Below are 19488 nucleotides of genomic sequence, written 5' to 3' on the forward strand. Positions count from 1 at the left end.
TTATAAAATAACAATTTCTGAGCTCATAGTCACTTCCTGAGTCCCAGCTGCGTCATCCAGTCCTCTCCAGAAAAGTGTGTTTCATCCCAGTTAATTACAGAGGAATAGTTTCCATGGAGAGAAGCATGGAAGGCAAACCAAATCCTTTCTCTCTCTCTCTCCCTGTGTGTGTGTGTGTGTGTGTGTGTATGTTCAAGCTAGGTCAAGGCACAGGGATTTTCCTCAGTGAGAGCAGCGGTGTATTTTTAGGTGGGGGAACAGGGCAGCATGGATGGACGGAGGCAGCTGGTGGTGGTGGTGGAGGAGAGGGACACTCTCTCATGACTCAGAGTTGGGCTAATATTACACTGTGGGTCCAGTATTCACAGGGGCATTATTGCTCTGAGTACACTTCCCTCCCTAAACATGCACACACACCTAACAACATGTGATGCCCCTCCCCACCCCCACTTTACTTACCACTACTTACAGTACCGCTTCCTCTCTTCCTCATGGACAGATCTGATCAACACACCAACGATTTTACAACATATTTTACACTTTTAATCCAACACTTACCCATGAATAGTTAACATGAGTATTTGATTATTTTCCCAACTTTGGGGGCATTTCCTAACTTTAAATACTGATCTTGCCATGCATTGTGTTCCAGAGGAAGCTTCCCCACAAGCACCTTTTTGTCCTTCCCACGTCACATCCAGTCAAATGTCTATTTACTTTAATAATAATCACACTCTATTGAGAAGCAGCAGGTTTTACCGTAACTGTGGGGGGGTGATTATATCAGGAATAACTGGGCACAAAATAGACGGATGGAAACCAGAATTAACAAGAAGTAGAAATAAAAAGGTGCAAAGGTAAAGTGATGAAAGAAAGAACCAGATTTTCATGCATTGTGATGGATCAGATGGGCACACACCCAGACTGACAGAGGCACAGACAGGCAGATATATTCTAACTATATCCTCGACACATGTTGATTATAAATAGAGAGCAGCATGAGATTTTCTACTCCCCTTCACTCCTGCTCTCTCCACGGCAAATGGCTTTTCCCCACACTGCTGCCTCTGACCCCGGAGGAGGAGGAGGAGGTAGTGCTCTGCTAACTGGGGACAGTGTGTCCCCTGTTGGTCATGTTCTGCAATACCATCCACTGAGTTATCACCCTATGCATGTATGTGCTATACAGTGTAATTAATGTACAAAAAAGTCATTTAGTTGTTTATAAAACTGTAACATAACTGTTTTGACACATAACCAAAGTAAATGAGACTGTGAGACCATTTCAGTGCCCTTTTATTTCTTGACATACAGGGTGTGATAGTCCTATGCCCCATCCTAAAGCCTACATGTGATGGGAAGACTGAACTGATAAATATTGCATCAAAGACTTAGGTGCACTTAAAGGGAGATAGCAGGTTTATTGACGTGGGGCTGTGCGAGGTCGTCATGCTTACTTGGTACATTAGCTGCAGTAGATTCTGCTCAGCTCGTTCCCAGGTAGGAAACCTGACAGGAAGCACCTGGCAGACTGACAGAACGATGCGTCGCTGTGCACGGAGGCGCCTGAAAAAGCACCCACCTGCAGGTCAGCTGAGTGAATCAGAAAGCAGCATGATGTAGTGCACTCCATCAGTGCACTTGTGCACATAGGAATGGTAACCTAGCTGTTTGAAATAAAGTCGTGTCAATGGAAAGTGCAATTTTCAAGGGAAGATAAAGTGTTGAGAAATATTCTACATGAAACCTGTAGAAGACATGTTTTGGTTTGTGTTTTTAACATGTTTTTTTGCATACGCATGACTACTTCACACAACCCGGTGTTAAAAAACCTGAACTATCCATTTAAACAAGGAAGAAAATACTAAAAAAAGCACAATTTATGAGCAGCTAATGACGGTGTAATACGTCTGGATACAAGACTTCAGAGCAGAATCCCATTATAGTTCATCTTTAGCCTTGTGTCTTGACAGAAAATGACAGTTTGCTATCATTGTTTTTTTCAGTGTTTTCCAGCAGTTCACACAAACTTTTAGAGACAACCAAGAGTCATCTGAGAGACATCTGTGTCTTTGGTTTTGATGATTTTTCAAATAAGAGAGAAGTCAATAACAATTAAACAACATTTCCCAGAACATTTGTGTAGGAAACAATCAATGTGCAAACTGTGTCAAAGGCTCAAGGATTTGTCTTCCATCTATTATACATGATAAACAGGATACAGATTATTGATCAACGGCGCCTCTGTTCTTGAGTCAAGACACTAAATGGTGAAGAATACTGTGTGAGATACTCACTGTACAGCCTGAATTCATCACAAAACCACAAATAGTCATTAGATCAATTACAACTGGGACCCATATAGTCAGTTTTATGTTTGTGGAAGAACTGTACTGTACAGTTCAGTTTCTCACTCAAAACAAGTATAAACAAGACACATTGAAGCTGAACTCAAACCTGCAGTGGAGCAACAACTTGGTCCAATGTAAATGGAAAGGCCACAAACACAGTATACCACTGCTCTTACAATAAGCTGTGAAAAATCCAAATACTTTGTTGAAGAAGTGTCAGAAAGAGGCAGACAGTGGTTTTGCAGTGTAAAAAAATGTAAGCGGATAAGACTATGTGCTGGACATAATAGCATACTGTAGAAGCCAGTGTAAATGGAGCCTAAAGGCACAGTAAGTGAGACCAGCGGTGATAAAATACCTCCACAGTGTTTAGTTCATGGAGCGTTTGTCTGTCAGGGAATATGAAAGGAGTCTTTGATCCACTGGTCTCTGGAGTTGCTGCTGGGCGGTGGCAGAGACAAGGACGACGAAGACGACGAAGGCTGCGAGAGAACGACGGTCTCCTCGTCATCCGCCTCCTCGACTTCATCCTCCTCCTCTTCCTCCTCCTCAGAGTATCCGTTCTCAGCACCGAAGGAGGCGAGGGAGGCGCCCTTGTACTCCTGGATGGCCTCGTGCAGAGACCACAGCTGGCACAGCAGAGACATGTCGAGCTGTCGCAGACCCACCTGTCACACACAAAGACATCACATTTGCCTAAGAAACAGCAGATTGGTAGAAATAACAGTGGCTATACTGAGCATCTCCATTGTGGTCCTTGCTACTTTCTAATGTTTTGCTTGGTTATGTGGCCAGTTAGTATCGTGGCCCTGAGAGCCCAGTGCACTGCAGCTTAAGAAAGAACGTTCAAAGACACAACTGTGCTACAAATTCAGAAAATAACTTAATTTATATCAGTTTATATCGACTCAGTTTGACAACATGTGCACTCCAAAAACTCACACTATGTAGCAGAATCATGATAACATTAAAATTAAGTAAACAAATTCACCTTATTTGTGTGCTGCAAAGACTCACAACACAAGTGTTTCCGGGGACACAAAAAAGTGACAAAGCTGGGTAAAGACTCAGGCAAAGCAAACAGTACATTCACAACAAGTTAGGAAGATATACCTGTTAGTTGTGTTTGAATCAAGGTGAGTTTGTTGGGGTTCTTTATATAATGTCTACACTGAGGAATTATCTGTTTTTAAACTTGTGTTTTTACATAGTCGTAAAAATTCAGTTTTATACTGTTTCCCTATTCCGCCTTTTATACTTTATTTTATGTGTTTGCTTTCAATACTTCTTTTATTTTTAGGCACATAATAATAACCTCTGTGTATGATAATGTGCTGTACAAATAAATTTGCCTTGTATTGCCTTTTTAATCCACAACATTTATTTGATGGACTGGTATTAGTAGTTGCCTTTCAAAATAAGAGGTTTCTAAGAAACAGATGATAAACTTATTAAACTCAATACATTGATGAACTAGTTTCATTATAACAAAGCATTTTTACATTGGTGTATTGCTCTAGTGTAGTAGACACTTCTCCCAGCGTTGTTCTCATGACAACGGAGCAAACTATATCCACTGATGAGAAATTTAAAGCCTAACCGCAAGATTTCATTTTGCACAGGACAAAGCCCCTCACCATCTCTTTCCGCAGCAGCGCCAGAGCCGCGTCCAGTCCGCCCGGTTTGCTGTGGCCGCGCGGCGCGTCGCCGCCGCTGATGTCGGCCTGGATGCGCGCTCTCTTGCTATGCACCCTCTCGATGTCCCGCCACGACCCGCCGCTGGAGTTCAGGATGCCGCTCAGGCCTTTGGGCAGCGGCGGCAGCCCCTCCACCGTGAAGACACCCCCCACCGGACCGTCCGCCGCGCTGCACCCGCTCCCGTTCATCACGACGCGGCACGGAGTGGAGTCAGCGGCGCACGCACCGGCGCAGCTTCTGCAGGAAAGCGTGATGACTGGGAAAATGCTCATACACAGTGAGAATGCGTTACCGCCGCCTCACCACCACCTACGGGTGCTGAGCAGGTTCTCCCCCCGCAGCTGCACACGGGGGTCCGGGAGGCTGCAGGTCGATGCGGTCCTGCTGTGTGGAGGCGGTCGGGCTACAGTAGACGCAGTGAATGCTGGGTTAATGTCATGCTTCCTGGCTTTGTTTTGTTTCCTCTCCTGTGCGTGGGAGTTCACCGACAGGCTCCGGCCAGCTCCGCCCGGTAGTGACAGATCCACGCCCCGCCCCGGTACAGTCGGTGTGGTAAAAGGAGACCGTCTGTGCTACGATCGATTAAAACTGGATTCATCATGAGCTACCATTTAGACATTTTCCAAACACAAAGAGATGAATCTTTAAACAAGCCCATAAATAGTCACAGTGGTGGACTGTTGATTTACCCTCATCACAGAAACTGAAATGTGCCACACCAGTGAAGCCTGCGGGCAGAAATCCTGCAGATATAAGTGCAATTCATTAAAAAAAAACACACATTATATAGGTGAAACTGGTAATATTGCATTCTCTATTAAACGTTTAACATTTTTTTGTTCGAATTGGCGCCCTCTTGTGGAAAGAAAAACCAAATACAGAAATCCTGAACAGGCAAAGTTTTATTCAGGTACATCCTGTATTTAGAAAACTCTGACAGCCTTGAACAACACTGAAGCTTGCTTTTTCTAACATGAAGTGCCATCTACCGGTGTACAGTGCACAGTTTATTTCCTCTTGATGTTTCCAATGAGTGTGAAACCACAAATCTGCCCCCTGATAATTGTCCTGTCTCATCCGAGCATCACTGTGTCAACTGACCACCGCTACCATCATGCATCAAATATATTTACAATAAAAACCTAAGAACTGTCAGCACACAATGACGAGCTTTATACCACCAGAGAGCGTCAGACTGAGCAGCAAAAGGGAACGTGTTCCTGCCTGTGTGAAGAAGCAGGGTCAGATTAGAGGACTGGTGTGTTTCACAACATACCAACATGCTATACAATTTAACTGATGACTTACATTCTAGTGGCATGTTGTACATCAGCACAGACACACGCACACACAATCACACAGGAATGTGTGCACAGGGATTTTAACTTGAAGTTCAATGTTGTGATTTGCAGTCAGGAAATAATTCGGAATTAGCCAGAGCTAGCCAAACAATGTGGATATGTTGGCATTATTTTTCTGTATATTATAGATTAAGCCCTATTTATCAGAAGGTTTAAATGTAATACCGACAACTGAAGAACTTTGATTTGAGAAATGAAGACGTACTTATAGTTATTGTAATCATAAATTATAAGTCAGATAAACATATCAAGAAAGCATGTAACAAGATATTTCTACCAGCGGCATAGTTATGTTAACCCAACCTAGTAACCTGTGCACTGTTGACACTTTAATCCCATATCAAGTGCATTTTCGGACCAATTTTGAATTCAGCTCTACACAGGGACTCAGTCCAAGAGAGATGCCGCAAAAGCAGCAAAACGGAGTCAGTATTCCAAGACAGTGGCAAATAGAAACAGCGTCCCATGATTCCATGGTTTCAGCCAGTCCGCGATGGTTACTGGCTGAGCTCCTTGAGGCTGCGCAGTGAATTGGCACAGCTGGTGATGAGGCTGCAGAGCTGGATGCTCGCCTCTAGGGAGGCCGAGCTTTGTAGCTGGGTGGTGGCCCAACGGAGTTTGGTTAGAACGGCTTCCTCGGCTTCTTCTAACACAGGCTGGAGGGCGGGGCTCGGTGGACAAACTGGGGGACGAGCGGGTGGCACGGCCGTGGCGGAGGGAGGAACTGGAGGAGCAGGGACAGCGGGCGGAGGCAGCAAGGCTCTCCCTCCTGCAGCAGCACCCTCGCAGTGCTCAGGTCTGGGCTGAGGGACCAACCCACTTGCACTGCTGCTGCTGCTGCTGCTGAGGCCTCCGTTGTGTTCGGGGGCCGGGGACGGTTCAGGGGGCTGGGATGCAAGTTGCCTTTCTCTCACCTGGGACAACGCTGCCTGTGCATTAAGAGCTGAAAAGGGCGTAGAGGGGAAGAGAGGGAGACATAGGAACAAGAGCACATACAATTTACAAGAGGTACAAATTCAGAGGAACAGTGATGGTAAATGTGTTTGTGTGTATATATACCAGGGTTGTCCTTGTCAACATCAGAGTCCAGCTCCTGACATGAAACACAGTAGTTCTTTTGCTGTCTGTCCTGGAGAAGAATAGTCTGGAGATAGAAAACAGACGTTATATCACTCCTCCTCTACATTATCAGTGCGCTGCCACCTTCAAAGATAAAAATAACAGTCCGCTGCACTCACCCCACACACATCACAGCACTCTCCCAGCATCTTGTATCCTTTGAGCAGGTAGTCTCCCATCAGCTTGCTGATTTTGTCTTGTCGCTCCCTACGAGCCTGGATCACCTTCATCTCTGCCTCTGTCGGAGGCTCCCACTCAAAGTCCTCGTCGTCTGAGTGAGTAACGTTAACAAAGTGCTGGTTTAATTCAACTGGTCTGCACCTACACAGATGCTGAGCTAACTTACAGTGTTACCCTCGTACAACTCAGCGTTTCTCTCCGATACAAAACAGACTCGTTGTTGCCACTCATCCTGTTATACTCATTAGGTTTTGTAATATGTCTGTACGTCGTAAATAATTAATTATCTGGTTTAGGATGTACTGTTTTTAAAACGTGATTAGCAGCAGCCACTGTGCTCTGCTACGAGTTAGACGAGACAGCTAGCAAAGCAGCCGGCTAACGTCTGGCTCACGGCATGTAGGCTACGTGACGGCGGCTGTACATGTTGGTTAAAGCAAATTAAATTACACTCTGAACTACCGCGTTTTCTTGCGCCACAGCGCTGCTTTGAGAGCAACAGAATAAGCAAATGCGAGAAATGTCAAAGTTAGCAAGTTCACATACCTCCATTCAAAGCCATGTTGCTCCACTGCTACACGTTGTGCGCGATGACGTCACGTCGCCGTCTTCTTCGTCGCTGTTTCACAGAGGAACATTTCAGCGGAAGCTGCTGAGGACCCCTGCTGGCGGAAAACTCAGCATAGGCTACAACATTTAATTTACCAACTCAGACGTCCGTCACAGTGTCTATATGCTATGCGGGTGAGGACATGGCCCACCCACTCACTTTTACCGTCTTTAATTCAGCTCATCCGTTTGTTAACTCGGTGGCATCTCAGATCTCTTCTCAATCGGCATAAACTGAGTCACAGACGTTTAATGGAGAATTTTAATCGTATCAGGTTGGCATTATCAGTCAGGGACAAAAATCAAAATGTGCATCCCTAAAATAAGTTATTCAAAATGTGTTCACCTGGCTTTTAAAGCCATTAGGCTATTAAGTTTTTCTGGAGCATTGGGGTTAATTGAAGGGCCGAAATGGCATCTATCTAAATCAAATGTTCTATTAATTCATTATTAAAGGCCTTTTCATCATTGTTTTTTCTACAGATCCTCGTGGTGCTACATGTATTTCCTTCTGAGTTTCATAAAATGTCTTTGTGTTTGCCTGATTCCTGTTCTGTTGCCTGTCTTTAATAATGGTGCTGTTTTCTTCTGCTTCCCTATAATTAAATTCCTATTGTGTCTTTTTTTTGCCAGCCAAACAAAACCATTGTGCAATTTCATTCCCTTTTATTCCCCCATGAGCAGGAAACATATGTGAGCATGATATGTTCACACTTTATTTATTTCATATATTGATTCATTATGTTTTGTCTGCTCTTGGATGAGACTGGCTATAGTGATTCTAGTTAATGTTGAACCCAAAGTGGCCTTCCACTTGTGATATCTATCGTATCAACTGTATGAACTTCCTAGCCTGGAAATCTAGACGCCCCCTAGCGGCAGCAAAAATATTTGATATAGTCTGGCTTGTCAGGCTATGAACTTCCTTTATTATGTTTAAAACCAACAAACAATCAACTATAGGACACCAGCAAAATGATGAGACGGGGAAAAAACTGCATCGCACAAAAATCTGTTTTTATATTTTATTGTATTTTGGATGACTTGACTTAGCCACTCCAAAACAGAAGCTGGTACATTTCACAGAAAGAAAAAATATACAGGTGAATGACTCACTTTCATCCAAAGCACATTGGCTTTATGGGCTTCAAACTGATTTCCCATCTCCCCCCTTCAAACTTTGAAGTTAGGTGGAAAGGACTTTTATTTCTATGGAGCTAAATATTGGAGACTATTTTGCAGTGTGAATACTTCCACTACAGCTAAAAGATACAAATTAACCAACAAAAACAAAGACAACAGAATGTGTGGGGGAGGGGGGTGATGTTACATCCGCATGAATGTCCTCTATTCTGAAAAGACCCTTTCACTTCTCTCCGGTGTGTGGTTATCTTGTTTGTTTGTTTTTTGTCATCCTCATTCTTCGTCCTTCGTTGTATATCACCTCCTTGAGTTTTCATCCTTTAGGTGGGTTTCTTTTCAACCTCCAGGGTAACGACCTCTCTAAAAACAAGTAAAGAGAGGTTTGCAACACATGCACCAAATGGACAAAACATTGCACATAAAATTGTCACATTAATTTAAAAATCCACATAACAAAAAATAATGTTAATGTGCATTCTTTTAATCAGTCCTGGGAGGTGTGATAAAATTGGTTTGTTTTTAATCAGGCACAGGCACATCAGGCATTAGGTAATGCTGAATATATGTTTTGATAAAATTGTCATTTCAAGGTGATAGCTCCAAAAATAAGATTTGATTTGGTACTTACATTTATGTATTTATGTACAGTCTTTACTCTGAAAGAAAAAAGAAATTAGGATGAGATGGTGACATCTTTAGAAAAGCCAGCATTTAAACTGTGAGGTGCATGGGTACCAGCAGACAGATCAGATAGCTATGTGTGCATGGGTGATTGAAACAATACCTGAAGGCTTGGGGTGCATGAGCCTCAATGGCAGCTCCACTGAAACATCACTGCAGAGAAAATAAACCGACCAATCAGAATCACGTAGATATAGACATACAGCTTATTGGTTACGTGGGCTGTTGAAGGTACTCACCTGGCTGTGAGGCCACCCAGCAAGCTACACAAAGACAAGGGAGGGACGTCATAAGTTCGTTTGGGTTCATTTCACCCCATTTACTCATCAAATGTTGCTTGACAGGAACAGGCACTCACCCTCCTCCGGCCACCATCAGATTGACTTTGACTTTGTAAGAAACCAGGATTCCCAACACATCCTTTTCAAGATTCTCTCGCAGCCTGTTGTGAGGAAGAATTACAAGGATTTGAGGGATTAGGGGGTTTAAATTAGTTAAGTGTACGACTACAAGACATCATGGATGTTAAAAGGGATGTTTCAACATTTTGGCGAATTCGCCTATTGCTATAATCCCTATAGTTTTAGGAGTAGGTTCATCACCTTTAATTGTCGGTGCAAGCTGTTTTTAGATCGGCGGGGCAAAGATGCAAACTGCTCAGCTACAGAACGGAGGTATTTCCATGTTTCTCTCATCAAACTAAATACACAATCCAACAACTCCAAAACACTCTCGTGGACAAGTTGTGGCCTACACATTTGCCAAGCTATGAAATAATAATGTATAATTATGTAACTTTACGACACATGAAGCAAATACAGACAATTAAAGGTAATGAACCTACTCCTAAGAGTATAGGGATTATGGCAATAGGCGAATTTGCCAAAATGTTGAAATATCCCTTTAACTGACATGCTTTTTTTTCATGGCTACTGTAAATGTGAAATCACAGAGAGGAAAAAGGCGTCTCAGAGGCTCTATTCAATATCTCTAGTTGTGCCGATGTTCCAGCAGTGATCAAATTAATTACATGTGAATTCTACTTTAGTTCTGTCTGCTGAGTTTGTGCCCTCACATGGTAGTGGAGGCCAAATTAGTGTCCTCATCCTTCAGTCGTCCATCCAGCGCCAGACCTCTTTTCTCCTTGTTGTCTGACAGCCGGGGGGTGATGGTCACAGTATTTGAGTAGGAACCTTCAGGGTCCACTGTCTCTCTGTGGAGGATGGAACACAAGCACAACCATGCATAAACATGTCCTCAATCACAACTCCTGCAATACTTACTGATGTTTGATATTCGATATTATATTTTATATATGTGAGTGAGTCCTTTCAACTTTCTATCCACATACCCAAACTCCTGGGTATAAACGGCCTTGGTGTATTTGTCTGCTGAGTAGAGAACAATGTCTGTGGTTTGGTCCACTGTGAAGAAGAATGAATACAATACACAGAGTGAGACAAAGTATTTGTGTTGTGTTTTCGGTATAAGACATGTTATTGCTGCCAACAGGAGTATGCCCACCAGAGACTTGGATTTTCTTGACTGTTTTGTTGGTCTCGTTCTTGATATTGATTTTAATTGGGATGTCTTCACCGTGGAAATAAAGCTGTGGTTAAAACCAGGAGAAAGCCAGTTAATGGAATGTGGTTTGGATAATTAGGATTACATACTCTCAGTCTGCAAAAGTGTTATGAGACTGCTTTAAATTAGTAATTAAGTTTTGCCACTGTACATCTTTATCCAGCGAAGCTTCTAGGTGAACAGGCTTGTCGGACATCATGAAGCTTTTGCAGATATCAGCCTTGGGCCCAGCGCCCACCTCAGTGGGAGCATACTGGATTTTACGGATGATAAGGCGAGCAGTATCCCTGTCAGACAGAGAGGAAGAGGTGATTGTAAGTGAACAAGAAGAAAGGATGAAGTAAATTTTAGTTTGGCAGAATAGTGAACCCAAAGAGATGAGTGTGCTTACTTCTTCTCAATCTTCTCATCAGCGTTGCTCTTTTCCTTGGCTAGGTAAGTTTTGACCTCAAAGTCGACACCACAAGCCTGGCGAACAAAAAATAAAACCTACAGTTACTATACCTGCCAACACACTAAGGTTATGGGATGCAGCCTGTTTTATAGTGAAGGTGAATGGTGTTACCAGATTAACAAGAGATTTACCTTCCCCTTGTCATCAGGTCCAGGCTGCAGAGACACCGAGCATGGCAGGTTGTTGGGAATCTGGAGAGAAAGATGAACATTTATAGAAAAATTGTATTTTCTCAATCCTTTTAAATGTTGTATATTATAACCTTTTAAAATCACTTGAATCACTTTCATTTCAACATTAACCCCTGAAGAGAGGTGTATAGGTTGAACAAGCTGATGTCTTTAACTCTTTAGACTTGTAACTGGACACATACTTCAAAAGTGAAATGGCATGCGCCGTCCCCAGCCTTCTTCAACAGGACGTCGTGCATGGCGCTGACTTCAGGTTTGTGCTCCTGAGGATGGATCTGGACATGCTGGAACCAGATGTCCTTCCTGAAGCATAGACCCATCACATCAAGGTCATCGCTGCCGTAACGGAAGGCACATGACAGCTGCACAAACACTGTCGACACACAATAGGAAAGTCATTAGTTTATCATTGTGCTTCGCACCTCTAAGCACCTTAAGGAATTCTAATTTGGTTACCTTTTCTGTCTCCAAAATCTTTTGGGTCCAGCTTTACAACACCATCTGTAAAAGTGGTAGTATCACAGAATTATGCAAAATTCATCACCTTAAAGTAACTGCATACACAGACACATTCACATGCTGAAGAAGGAACATACCAACTTGCTCCACTGAAGTCACCTGGTCCACATAGTCTCTCTTCCCCAGGTAGAGGGTCAGCTAAGAGGGCGACAGAAGTGTTTAAAACCCTGGTTCATTCATTGTTCATTCAAAACGTCAGAATAACCTCAGATGAATCATCAAGTGTCAACTTACCCCTCCGTTTCCACTGGTCTTCTTGAAAACCCTTTGACAATAAGAAGAGAAACATCACTTAAAGACAATTTGGTTTTAATCCATCAACCTGTTCATAATTAGTCTCTGCAATCTGACACATGAGACTCACTTAAATCTAATATTGGTTTGCAACAAAAAAGATATAAATATTCATTCCATGGGCTCTACTCTCTTAATCTACATTATTAGATTAATAATGTAGATGTAAACAGCAGAGTTACCATCTGGATTAATCAGATAAAATCATGATCAGTTTTAGACTCTCAAGGTAAAGCAGTGTTCTTGGCAAGCAACAGAAGGGCCTGTAATCCTCCTTCCTTTTATCCAGTTCGGAATAGCTAAGTGTGGAGCAGCTTTACCTCATCTCGCCTGGATTAAGGGACACGCCCAGGTGAAGGAGCTACAAATGTTGCAACAGGGCACTCCAATAGCTGATTACCAGCGTGATCCCAGATAGCTAATTCGTAGGACCACATTTGAACTGTCACATCAACTGACTAATCTTTTACAAACCTTAAATAAATACTTTAAAACTACTTGTCACTTTGGTTGGCTGACCTGTTAACAAGTGTGCAATAGATTACACGTTTCCATATAGGCTTTTCAGCTCTTCTAATCAACGTATATACTCTTAATTATTATATTTGGGAAGTCTCAAGCTTTGCCTTTTAAGAGAACTACCAACAACAGGAAAACAGCACTTACTTTGCCATCTCTGGATGATCTTTGGTGTTCTGATGGGAAAGGAGAAAAAAAAGCAGATGTAATTTAATGACAGAGGTTGCAGCATCAGTCAATTGTTGGGATTAAGTCATCAATCTTTCGCCAACTGTTAACGTTTAGGCAGCTAGAGTAGAGTCATTTTGACCTCGCCACACTACAGGCTTTATAAGTACAATGGTTAGTCTGTTACTGGAATATTTGGTCATAATTTTCAAAATAGCAGGTAAAAATGAATGAAATAACATAACCCTAATTGTATGAGTTTTTGGCACATTAGGATTATTTTATTTTAGCAATAGAAAAATAAAAAATTTAAATCAGTTGAACTACCAATGGAAAAATACATGTAATAAAGCACAAACATTGACAACACTGACCACACACAGGCCACTGGCCTATTTTCTGTTGTGTTTGTTGTTTGTTTGTTTCTGTTACAGTGGATATTCACTGTATACTGCCTTTGCTTCTCCTGAGGCTAATAGACTGACTGACTAACTAACTAACTGACTGACAGACTGAACCTAACCCCAGAATTGCCATCACAATGATTGGGAATTAAATTTAGTAAATTTACATACACTCACGCTATTTTTTGTAAAGTGTGTGTGTGTATTAATGTGAGACATTAATGTGTTTTGAGCTGTGTGTCTGACTGGCTATATATAATGTATATGGCTATATAAATGCAGTCTATTTACCATTTTTGCTAGGTAAAACCACCCTTTTTTCTCTCTTTTTTATACCAGAATCCCAAAAACGCACAAGATGATGTATAACACACTTTTAAGAAAAGTCATCGACTGGTAGACTTAGGGTTTTTACGCAAACAGAGTTACATGCTTTTTAATAGGCGGCCACACAGAGGTTCTTCTGTTAAAAAGAACGTAAGGTTAATCCTCTGGGATAAGATTACACCATCAGTGTTGGGGCTCTTGAGCTAAAACTGTTATCTGTTATTCCGTATCTGCTAACTCACATCGGCCTCACACCAGACAGATTTACATGGTACTCCAGATTATGTCACAGTCTATCCTCCTCAAATGCAACAGCAGTGCCAAAGCCGAGTTGACTATTCAAGGACGGTTAAATGGATAAAACCCATTCAGTGACTTGTTGTAGTGGAGTTAATGAGGCAGTTAGTCCCAACAATAGCCATCTATAGCTCTATAATGAGGGTTGTAATGGAAAGTTTAGGAGGCTGTGAGTATTTGCATCACAACAAGATTTCATCATGAAACCATCAGTGGTATTTAGTCGTGTTTGACTTCACCTGGAGGCATCATTAACTATCCTGTGGACTTCTGTGCAATATTCATCTAATAGGAATAAAAACCTAAACACTGAACACTATGGCAGATATTTGAAAAGTCTTTAAATAAAGTGTAACTACAAAACAAAGTTATCTGACTGCATAATTGATGCAACACTGTACAAATTAGGCTATCCTATCATCCAAATATCTCTAAATTACACAATTATGAGTTTATCTTTATAGCGGAAAGAGAAGATATACCCAGCATCTTCCTGTATTTTAAAACGTGAATAAGTCACAGTTTGACACGCACAGATATTACTGTGGTGGGTAAATGCATGGAGGAGGATGGTGGCTGAGGAACAAGGGCTACATCTGCAAGACAACACCATGTAAGGGAACAGCACAGGACAGACCAATCCTTGTTGACTATATTGTGCTTTACTTTGATTCTTGCTTCTCAACTTATCTGGTTAATACAACATTGACATTAATAAATCTAATATAGAAATATTGAATGATCAGAATGGTAAGGGGTAAATCTATTATAAGTATTACACAGTGAAGCACAACTGATGTTGGCTGTCTGTAGATAACTGTGGAGGCTTGATGTCAGATCTCTCTGTCAACTTAGTCAGTTTATCCTCAGACTATATTGTATGGATGGTGATTTGTTTTCTAATTTATTGTACTTACTCATCAAATTGAGCTTGCATTCAGATAGGGAAAACACTTTAACTGTGAAACAGCCATTAATATTTGATGATGCTTTACTGTACAATCCACCAAGAGAGACCTCTCATCAGGTTACTGTAATGTTTTACCCATAATGTGCATCACATATTCTGTTTTGGAAATTGAAACTGACAAAAACAAATATAAAGAGCAAGAGAACTAGGTTGAGTACCAACACTACCAGGGCTGTTTGTATGTGATCTTTGAGCCCATTGGTTTTTCTCATCAAGCAGAGTGTTGCCACCTTCAATCCATCCAGCCGTCCATCCATTCATTTATCCATTCATCTGAACATAAGAATGACATAAGGAAGACTTACCTCTCCTCAGTTGTCTGGGATCTTAGTAGAGTGTCAGGGTTGTGTGTTCAGCAACAGTTGAACCCTCCTTTTATACCCACAGCCTCCCTGTGGGCATCCTTTAGGTTTAACCAGTCCATTATTGCTGCTGTTGACTGCCTCTTAATCCATTTAAGCAATCAGCGGATGGCTTTTTTGGACTACAAAGGGTTTAAAAATACCAGCTCACAGGGACACACATACAACTGCATAGCCGCCACATGGCCATGGTTGTAGTAGGCTGATAATCCCCCCTGCTCTTCAACCAACTAATCAAGAGTCCTTTAATTCAAAGGGGGGGAATAAATCAGGGCCATAATGTTTTCAGCCTTTTTAAAACCATAGTTAATTTCCCAGAGAGAGAGAGAGAGAGAGAGAGAGCCATGTGATGTGTCATGACATAAGGGCTGCTGCTAAATTTGTTAGTGACTTCGTTTAATAATAGCATTTCAACTGCTATTATTTGCCTGATCTATCTGTGAGCTGTACCTTGGCTGTGTCCTTTCTGTATTGCTTAATCAATGATGTTAAACTTCAGACACATGTATTCCACCAGCAAATGAGGGAATTGTGAATAAGAGAAAACAATAAAGAAAAGCTTTTACTTTAACTGTCTCCCATTGCAGTCAAGCTTTTCTGTATAAATATATTTTCACACACAAAACGACCTCAAACCAGTGCTTATACATCTCTGAAAAGGCATCTGATACAGAAAAACACATCTAATGGATATGACATCATATAACCGGGCGTGGCATCACGTGCGCTGACACTTGATCCCACACATACAACAAGTTATGTGAATCTAAAATTTGTAAGTGTAACATAATGTAAAACCAAATACTGGCAGTTTCATTTAATATATTCTTAGTGGTATGTAATTGTGTAACAAACTAACTACTGTGGGAAATTAATTTTATACTCCTTTCACCCTTCTGAGAAATGCCCATTTGATAGTATCACATTTGGATAATAGCCTGAATGTGTCCTATTTGTTATTATGTCAAAATATGTTGTCATAGACCACATATTGTCTTGTGAGAAATTAACTATCAAATATGATTTCTTACATCTGCTGTTACTCAGCAAGAGAACTAGCATAGACATGTTTTTGACCTCAAGAAAGACATTTGCCTTCAGGGTTTTATGCCAGAAACCAAAGTGAGAAGCAAACAGTGGACCTGGACAAATAGTTGTAGGTGTCTGTTTTATCTGATGTTGTCTAGTTTAATATCACACACATGCCACACATGAAAAACAGGCTGAATCTCTGGACCATGTGACACAGCTGCGTGCTTGCTCCAACATGCTGATACTGTATGTTGGCTAGGATGAACCAATGCATCCTACAGCTGCCATGCATGTGTAATGCATCAAGCATGTTCCTGGTCTAAGTAGAAACATCAGGATATTTCTAACTGTTTGCATGGATTGAATCTTTTATTTCTTTGTGGTGTTTCTTAGCTTGTCAGCGTGTACCTGGAAGTGGCTAAAGTGCATCACCATTAAAACCCTGGCTGTCAGAATCTGTTGTTTTGAGGCCACAATTTATTACTGCCATTCCTAGGTGGATATACTCAGCTATAGCATCAATATAGAATGGTATATCTTGTTGTTGTTTTTTTTTATATATCTTGTATATCGTATTATATAAAAATGTTAACATGGATACACCAATGTTTCTTGTTAGAGTTTGTAAGTAGGAGTAAGTAGTGAGGGAACAGGTGTAGGTCCTTGTTGCAGATGCTCAGTTGTACAGATTGCACAGATTAAGGGATCCCAGTCCCGTTACAGTTCGGAAGATGGGAGCAACTAAGGAACGTCAGAGTAAGCTGTCTTATTCAACAGTGTCTCGGTACCATGCCAGAGATTAGGCAGACTCACCAGAAAGATTCTCTTTTGACCTCTGAAACCCCACCAATCCTTTGACAGGTCCATTATAATACGCTTATTTTGAAAGGTCAAATCTGTAGAACTTTATTTTAATTCCTTGTCAAGGTATCAAAGTTGGCAATAACAACAAATCAGCTTAGGTGTTTTACAACAGATTCACTGATTCACAGTTATTTAAAAGATGTATTCTTGAAGTACCAAAGCAGGTAGCCTACATTCAGAATATTTACTTCATCTCTGAGGACACAGAGCATGAGGTCCAGTTCAAGAGGATTGTTGAAAATATACTGGTCCAGATGGCTTGTGGGTTTTAGTTAATCAGTGAAATCAACTGGGCCATGTCTTTAAAAAACACTACGTAATGAAATAAAATGCAAGTGTTTAATTTCTGAGGTACTTCACAGGATGTGACCAAAGGCCTTAGCTGGAATCCAGCCAAGGTCAGCAGAGTGACCTCTTGGCCAACTGGATGCCCCACAAGGCACAGGGTTACTCTGTTGTAATGGCCGAGGCTTACCTCAGGTGTTAGTTTGCTTAAATCAAATACAGAGGTTGTGCAGGTGTCACTTGTTCAATGGAGCAGACAAATATTTCCATGTAACATATGATATAAGCCTTATTCTCAACATGATGTTGAAGTTAAAGCAGAAGTGAGTGATCCGGTCGTTTTCGCTAATGCTGCGTTCCGGCTTTTGAAATCATAAATTACAGCTTCAAGTCACAACTTACGACTTTGTAGCGTTCCAGGCAACCCACTCGTGTTTTTCCGACCTATTTTACCGGTGAAAGTCACCATAACGGCCACTCGTAACTTCCGACCCGTGAAATCGTACCAGTACGTCTTTTTGTACAGTCTATGTACCAGATCGAACTGGTACGACTTCACAGGTCGGAAAAATACGAGTTTCCTTGAACGCACCATAACAGTCCTCGTCCCTACGTCGCCACATTCACGGCGTCCCTTGGCTGCACACACAGCCCTTCATGCCGTTCTCTCTCCTCATTGGATAAAAACTGTAGGATACAATAAATGTTTTCTCCTCGACTCAGAGCAGAGCAGAGGGACTGACAGACCCGTGTTTCAGACCAAACACTCCATGTAAGTGATTGCTGTCGGAAGATATAACTATTTAAGACTTATATTAACACAAATATATCACTTACTTCTGCTTTAAACTAAAACACTAGGGTCAGTTTTTTTTTTTAACAGGTCACGTTGCCTACAGACTAATCACTGTTTTGACTGTGGCACAGATTTTTCCAAGAAACTATGTGGCCTCTTAGGCTCTCAGCCTTTTGATCATCAGCCTAAACACAACGTGACAGTGTGATTCTATCTAAGACGGATCCTCATTAAACACATGACTTAGTAGCAAAAGGTTAGGCTCATGTATAAGTAAATAACAACAGAGAGGGGAAACCCCGGAATCACCATGAAGCACGATCAGCACAGACAATTAGACAAAAACTGAACGGACAATGAACTGAATTTAATCTAAATACCTAATATTTCAGGTTTGAAAATACAGAGTTAGCCACATTGAGACTTTCTGCCTACTTGATGAGGATAATCCACTTTATTTGTAACTTCATAGTCACTGTAGATATTGTTGAATGACAAACCAAAACTTGAAAATAATTATATGATCTTACTTATTCTCTTATTTTCTTCTCTGAACCACACACTGATGTGTGGTCATTAAAATAATCAATCAATCAAGCAATCAATCAAACCCCTAATTGGTTGGGTTACAGTTAAATTAATTAATCAAGACTACAGGCATATACTTGACCATTCGAATCCAGTATAAACATTTGATTGGGTTTGTTTTTTCAATAATGCTCAATATAACATATTTGCTCATATGTGAAAATAGTTTCATTTTCTTTTTTCCGCTGTAACCTTCTATTTGCATTCTGAAGACAATGTAAATAATCATAATACTATTATTATTACAATAATAATAATAATACTAATTAAAATAAAATGGTTTGATACGAATAGGGAACAGACAGGCCTGTTGGAACTGTTTCATTTATAGACTGAAACAAATACTATTTTAGCACCTGGTTACTAAAGCCCAAGTTGGCAGAGTTCCCATGTGCTGAGAGGCTTTGTTTAGGATGAGTAGAGTGAGGAACCTGTGGGCAGCTGAGTCTTTTTCAGGCCAGGTACTTGATGTCTACCCAGAGATGTGGAGTATCTCTTGAGGAGAGTCAGCCAAAGGGCAAATCAGACCCAATCAATTATTCAAGGGTTAGGACAGACTGATCAAATTATGAGGTCTAGCCCGTTGAGCTCGGATACACAAACAACACATTCGATGATCTGGGGTCAGACAGATGAGCTCACGCAATTATAAAAAAAGACCAATTTAATTTCTGTTTTTATATTTGTGTGTG

At 41.2% G+C, this 19488-nt stretch overlaps 3 protein-coding genes across 3 annotated transcripts; all 3 read right to left on the minus strand.

Moving 5' to 3' along the window:
• Positions 1 to 1298: 1298 nt before the first annotated feature.
• fam89b (family with sequence similarity 89 member B) lies at positions 1299 to 4539 on the minus strand. Its single transcript, XM_083986231.1, has 2 exons — positions 3989 to 4539; positions 1299 to 3019 (listed from the first exon to the last, which is right to left on the minus strand). Exons 1-2 carry the CDS (start codon positions 4319 to 4321, stop codon positions 2744 to 2746), a joined length of 609 nt encoding a protein of 202 aa, XP_083842357.1. The 5' UTR covers positions 4322 to 4539; the 3' UTR covers positions 1299 to 2743.
• A 426-nt stretch (positions 4540 to 4965) lies between these two features.
• On the minus strand, positions 4966 to 7339 carry znrd2 (zinc ribbon domain containing 2). Its single transcript, XM_083986340.1, has 4 exons — positions 7256 to 7339; positions 6649 to 6800; positions 6470 to 6554; positions 4966 to 6353 (listed from the first exon to the last, which is right to left on the minus strand). The coding sequence occupies exons 1-4, from the start codon at positions 7269 to 7271 to the stop codon at positions 5908 to 5910; spliced, it is 699 nt and encodes a 232-aa protein (XP_083842466.1). The 5' UTR covers positions 7272 to 7339; the 3' UTR covers positions 4966 to 5907.
• Positions 7340 to 9112: 1773 nt separating this feature from the next.
• On the minus strand, positions 9113 to 12509 carry arr3a (arrestin 3a, retinal (X-arrestin); the record flags this gene model as incomplete). The annotated part of the gene is made up of 15 exons (XM_083985946.1): positions 9113 to 9117; positions 9246 to 9295; positions 9382 to 9405; positions 9501 to 9584; positions 10218 to 10355; positions 10494 to 10566; positions 10667 to 10751; positions 10878 to 11013; positions 11118 to 11194; positions 11312 to 11371; positions 11554 to 11744; positions 11828 to 11872; positions 11968 to 12028; positions 12125 to 12155; positions 12505 to 12509. 15 exons carry the CDS (start codon positions 12507 to 12509, stop codon positions 9113 to 9115), a joined length of 1065 nt encoding a protein of 354 aa, XP_083842072.1.
• Between the last annotated feature and the right edge of the window lie 6979 nt (positions 12510 to 19488).

Source organism: Trachurus trachurus (genome assembly GCF_905171665.1).
Source record: "Trachurus trachurus genome assembly, chromosome: 14".
NCBI lineage: Eukaryota > Metazoa > Chordata > Actinopteri > Carangiformes > Carangidae > Trachurus > Trachurus trachurus.

Excerpts from the sequence above, each read along its gene's own strand:
- fam89b (XM_083986231.1), bottom strand. The coding sequence starts at position 4,321 with ATGAGCATTTTCCCAGTCATCACGCTTTCCTGCAGAAGCTGCGCCGGT. Across the intron at positions 3,020-3,988 it reads CGCTGCTGCGGAAAGAGATG|GTGGGTCTGCGACAGCTCGA; the intron begins GTGAGGGGCTTT and ends TGTGTGTGACAG.
- znrd2 (XM_083986340.1), bottom strand. Across the intron at positions 6,555-6,648 it reads AGTGCTGTGATGTGTGTGGG|ACTATTCTTCTCCAGGACAG; the intron begins GTGAGTGCAGCG and ends TTCTATCTCCAG. Across the intron at positions 6,354-6,469 it reads TGTTGACAAGGACAACCCTG|CTCTTAATGCACAGGCAGCG; the intron begins GTATATATACAC and ends CGCCCTTTTCAG.